General features: G+C 45.5%; 1 protein-coding gene across 1 annotated transcript; it reads right to left on the bottom strand.

Moving 5' to 3' along the window:
* Positions 1-490: 490 nt before the first annotated feature.
* LOC147887817 (uncharacterized) lies at positions 491-3,836 on the bottom strand. Its single transcript, XM_087393592.1, has 5 exons — positions 2,471-3,836; positions 2,300-2,357; positions 2,110-2,193; positions 1,846-1,987; positions 491-1,721 (listed from the first exon to the last, which is right to left on the bottom strand). Exons 1-5 carry the CDS (start codon positions 2,991-2,993, stop codon positions 1,329-1,331), a joined length of 1,200 nt encoding a protein of 399 aa, XP_087249718.1. The 5' UTR covers positions 2,994-3,836; the 3' UTR covers positions 491-1,328.
* Positions 3,837-4,314: the final 478 nt, after the last annotated feature.

Here is a 4,314-nt window from a genome sequence, read left to right as displayed (position 1 = left end):
ATGCTGACTTGGTCAAAAATTCCACTTTATTTACTCGGTGTGGCGATCTCTGCTTAAATGGTTGGACCTTGCACACATTCACCCTCAAGTTAGGTGGAAGAACACCCTCTTAGGTGATCGGGGAGCTCTGATGAATCCTCACATTTTGCTTTGGAATTTGATAGTGGGCCGGAAATGCCCTCATTTTTAGCACATTCAGATCCCTTCGGACTTCACTAATACAAGATAGGATGAGATCGTCACTAAGTTGCTCTCTATGTTGCTAATCGCTTTCCACAGCTCTATATTATTTTATGGACACTTCAAGCTGTGTACAAGAGGCAAACTTTTGTAATATTCTTTTTAACAAAATCCTTGTTTTGCAACCAAAAAAAAACATCACGCACTTCAAAATTACAACCAACAAAAGAAATGAGAAATAAATTAAATAGAAAGGACCGTAAAAGTATTTGCAAAAGCTTTGATGTGTATTTTTTAAATCAAATAGGATACAACAAAACATGATATTTGCCCAAATGAAGGAGGCTCCAAAGAAAAGAACAGAAAGTCAGCTTGATGAGCGGATGCTGATGATTTTTACAACTGTGGACGGAAACCATTTCCGAAACCAGATCGTATCTGTATTGTTTCTTTTGACAGAAATTAAACTGAGCTCGAGCATGGATTTATAATTGCTACGCAGACGGGAGAATTTTCTAATATGTAATTTCAAAGGAACAGTGAAACCAAAGCTTGCTGATCGGAATTCTGAGTTATGACACAGATTTGAAGGAGCTTCAAGCCTCCGGATCATCACTGTAATGAGGTGTATAATCCTTGTGACTGTTAATTCGTTCTCGGCAAAGCTCAAAATTTTTGGTTGATGATCATTGGAGGAAACCAGAGAGCTAACTAAGATCGACGGCGTGAAGCACTTTGGAGATTCCTATCGGCGTGAGGATTTCTATCTGAGAGTTTCTATCGACGAGGAGGATTGCAAACTAATTTAGCAACGAATTATAGGGGATGAAGCTACGGGCTTGTGCTGCTTCCTCTCAAAATTTCCGGTTGATCTATTTTTGGAGATTTCTGTCGGCGTGAGGATTTCTGAGAGGTTCTAACGACGTGAAGATTTCTGAGGCCCAGATTTATCATCAGGCGACGATTAGAAGCGGTTGCAAACTAATTTAGCAACGAATACGGGATGATGATGCCACAAGCTTGTCTCAAAATATCCGGTTGATCAGTGCAGGAAACGAGAGAACTTATACGATCGGCGTGGGAAATTCGTATCGAGGTGAGGATTTCTGAAAGTTCCCATCGAGGATTTGAAGCGATTGCGAACTAATTTAGCAACAATTCGGGGATGAAACGGGCTTGTGTTGCTTCCTCCTGGCTTGCAGCTGATGATCTCCTTGCACCTTCGAGCTCATCCGTTGCCGTTGTTGCCCTTGTTGTTGTTGCTGCTGCTGCTCTTGTTGCTGTTCCTGGAGAATTTTGCAATCCTTGTGCCTGAAACAGTTCACCAGATGATCGTTCATCATCCCCGCCGCTTGCATCAGTGAATACACAACCATTGGCCCTGCATGCCGAAATCCCCTCTTTTGTAAATCCTTGCTTATCGCTTCCGATTTGGCGTTCTTCACAGGGATGAAGTTTGGATGCCGGTAGCTGTTCCCTATCGGCTTGTAGTTTAGAAATCCCCACAGGTACTGATCGAAGGACCCGAACTCCTCCGCAATCTGTTCGAAATACAAGAATTCTTCGAATGAATCAAAAGATTGTTTGGAGTTGAAGATCATTAAGGCTGATAAACTAAAGACTGCGCACAATGGCTGGAAGCTTGAGGATTTATTGGATGCAAACCTTCAGCACAAGCTTCGCATTGTTCACGATGCTCTGGATTCTTGCTTCGCTCCTCATAACATCGCCATGCGTCTTCAGAGACGCCATTTTGGCCTCATCGTAAGTTGCGACCACAGAAGGGTCGAAAGCCGCGAATGCATCTCTGCGGAAGAAGTGGAAACAACAACGACGGTAGATATCAGCAAAAATTGTGTACAATCAATTGCGACCCCGTAGAATTCGTCGTGACGAGCCAAAACTCGCACACCTGCGGAGCTTAATTACCTGTAAATCTCGCGCTTGCTCAAGATTGTGGACCAAGAAATTTCTGCCTGTGCACCTCCGAGCGCGAGCAGTTCAAAGAGCCTCCTGCGTTCGTGAAGCAAAATTCAGCAAGTATCTTAAAAAGCAACCTGCTTCCCGCATCGAATTGCAAGGTTTACGTAATGTTTGGCAAAACTTTTCGGCAACTTACTTATCGTCATGGAGCGGAACTCCCCATTCTTCGTCATGATACAACACGTATGCCGCATCTGCATCCGACAGTAGATTTTGTTACCAAAATGGCACAAGAAATTCGTAACGTTAGCTCTGTCCGGAGTCTCCAAAACACACACAAAATCTATGGACAAGACGTCGTCTTTACCGCTTTGTGAGGTGATCCATGCGCAGCGCTTTTTCGGCTCCCTCTTCTCTGGGTAAAATGCCACCATACATTCGGGTACAATCTTGTCTGCCTTTGAACCCATCTGGAGCTTACTTCTCCCACCATCTCCCGCCATGTTCAGCTTTCTTTGCGCATGAAACTCGCGCCCCAACGATTTGTTTGGAAGAGCAAAAGCCGCTGAGCCAGGTGACGGTGGAGTGGAAGGATCATATCTAGGAGTGGAGCTTGCCGACGTAGAAAGACTGGAGCATACGTTTGGCGTCTTGGAGCAGGCTTCCTCATCCTCCGTCAACTGAAGTTTGACATCGAAGACCGCCGGGATAGGAGAGACAGTCGCCAATTTTGCAGTTTTAGCTACGGAAAGCTGACGGTCAGAGATTTTCCCTGAATGCATCTGTCGCTCAACGCCAAATCTCTGCAGGGCAATGGCTTTTGGCCGAGGATCACGAGACGGGAGGACACCCTCAGCTCTTCCCATCTTTGCTCTGGAAACGGTAGGCATGGATTGACGCCTTAAACCTTAACGAAAGAGATGGGATTATGACGGAGACTCAGGAGAAGCAGAGTACTGAGGCTGAGCACCCTCCAAAATGATCGAATGATCTATCCAGAGGCTTGAGACGATAAGGCCGTCACAAATCAAACGCCACCAGCATGCATAGAAGTTCTAGATGACGTGAAAACGCAGGAAAAGCATGACGTGAAATGCGGGAGAAGCAAGGAACAATCTCAGAGGGGGATCCCAAAGGAAAGAGAGTAACGTAAGGCGGGGGGATTGCAACAGCGCTCTGAATTTGATGCGTCCCTGAGATTTGTAAAAAGCAGTAGCCTTACAGATTGTCGAGCTTGTTGGGGGACGTGTTGCTGGGAAGTTGGGGAGAGTCACAGGGAGATGGAATAGGATATTTGTGCTCGTGAAGGAGGAGCTTCGGGAAGAGCGGTCACGGATCAAAACTGATAAAACAACTGAAGTTGCTGCTGCAATGAAGTGTCGAAACAAGATTGTGCAGGACCAAAGTAAATGCTAATTGTGCTTTCGGGCAGAACGAGGAATTCATCAGTCCTATCGCACTTCGACATTCCCGAGCAAAGACGAGCAGATCTCAAGCCGGAATAAATTCACGATCCCCATGACAATCGCCATGCGGCCTGACCGGTTGAGCTGCTCGATCTCGACGATTTATTGATGACATGTAACAGTTAAGATGCCATTATCAAGCTATCAATTGCTCCAATTGTGGCCGTGTTGATCCGGTGCAAACTGTGGGATGGAACGGATCTTTGGCAAGCAGCATCATAAATTTGCCATTCTGGCCGGTTGAGCTGCTTGTCAGCTTGATCTCGATGCTTTTTATTGATAAAATGTAGAAGCTATCAAGCGATCAATCGCTCCAATTGTGGCCGTGATGATCCAATTGTTCTGCAAATCCCACGAAGTTAAGCTACAAATCTTTCCTGCCGTGCAAACTGTGGGATGAACGGAACCGTGGGTTGAAAGCAACTCTGGCAAACTGTGAAATGAACGGAAGTTAAGCTACAAATCACTGATGCCGTGCATTTTTACGGTGCAAAGTTGCAAACTCTGGGATGAACGGGCTACGGAACTCTGGCAAATAGCACAATAATCACCAGGAAGACCGATGATTTGTTGATGAAATTGCAACTGAAGGTCCCGGTATCGCTCCAATTGTGACCGTGATGATGCGATTGTTCTACAAATCCCGGGAATTTAAGCCACAAATCCCAAGAATTAAAGCCACAAATCCCAGGAAATTGAGCCAGAAATGCCTCCTGTCGTGCAAACTGTGATGGATGGAACGGAA

Source organism: Dipteris shenzhenensis, chromosome 22 (assembly GCF_047967505.1).
Source record: "Dipteris shenzhenensis isolate YYH24624 ecotype China chromosome 22, Dip_SZ_1.0, whole genome shotgun sequence".
NCBI lineage: Eukaryota > Viridiplantae > Streptophyta > Polypodiopsida > Gleicheniales > Dipteridaceae > Dipteris > Dipteris shenzhenensis.
The sequence above is the reverse complement of the archived record's forward strand: the minus strand, read 5'-3'. Positions and strand labels throughout refer to the sequence as shown.

Coding starts and splice junctions, on each gene's coding strand:
- LOC147887817 (XM_087393592.1), bottom strand. CDS start 2,993: ATGCCTACCGTTTCCAGAGCAAAGATGGGAAGAGCTGAGGGTGTCCTC. Junction 2,358..2,470: donor ATGGATCACCTCACAAAGCG/GTAAAGACGACG, acceptor TGTCGGATGCAG/ATGCGGCATACGTGTTGTAT. Junction 1,722..1,845: donor ATGCGAAGCTTGTGCTGAAG/GTTTGCATCCAA, acceptor TATTTCGAACAG/ATTGCGGAGGAGTTCGGGTC.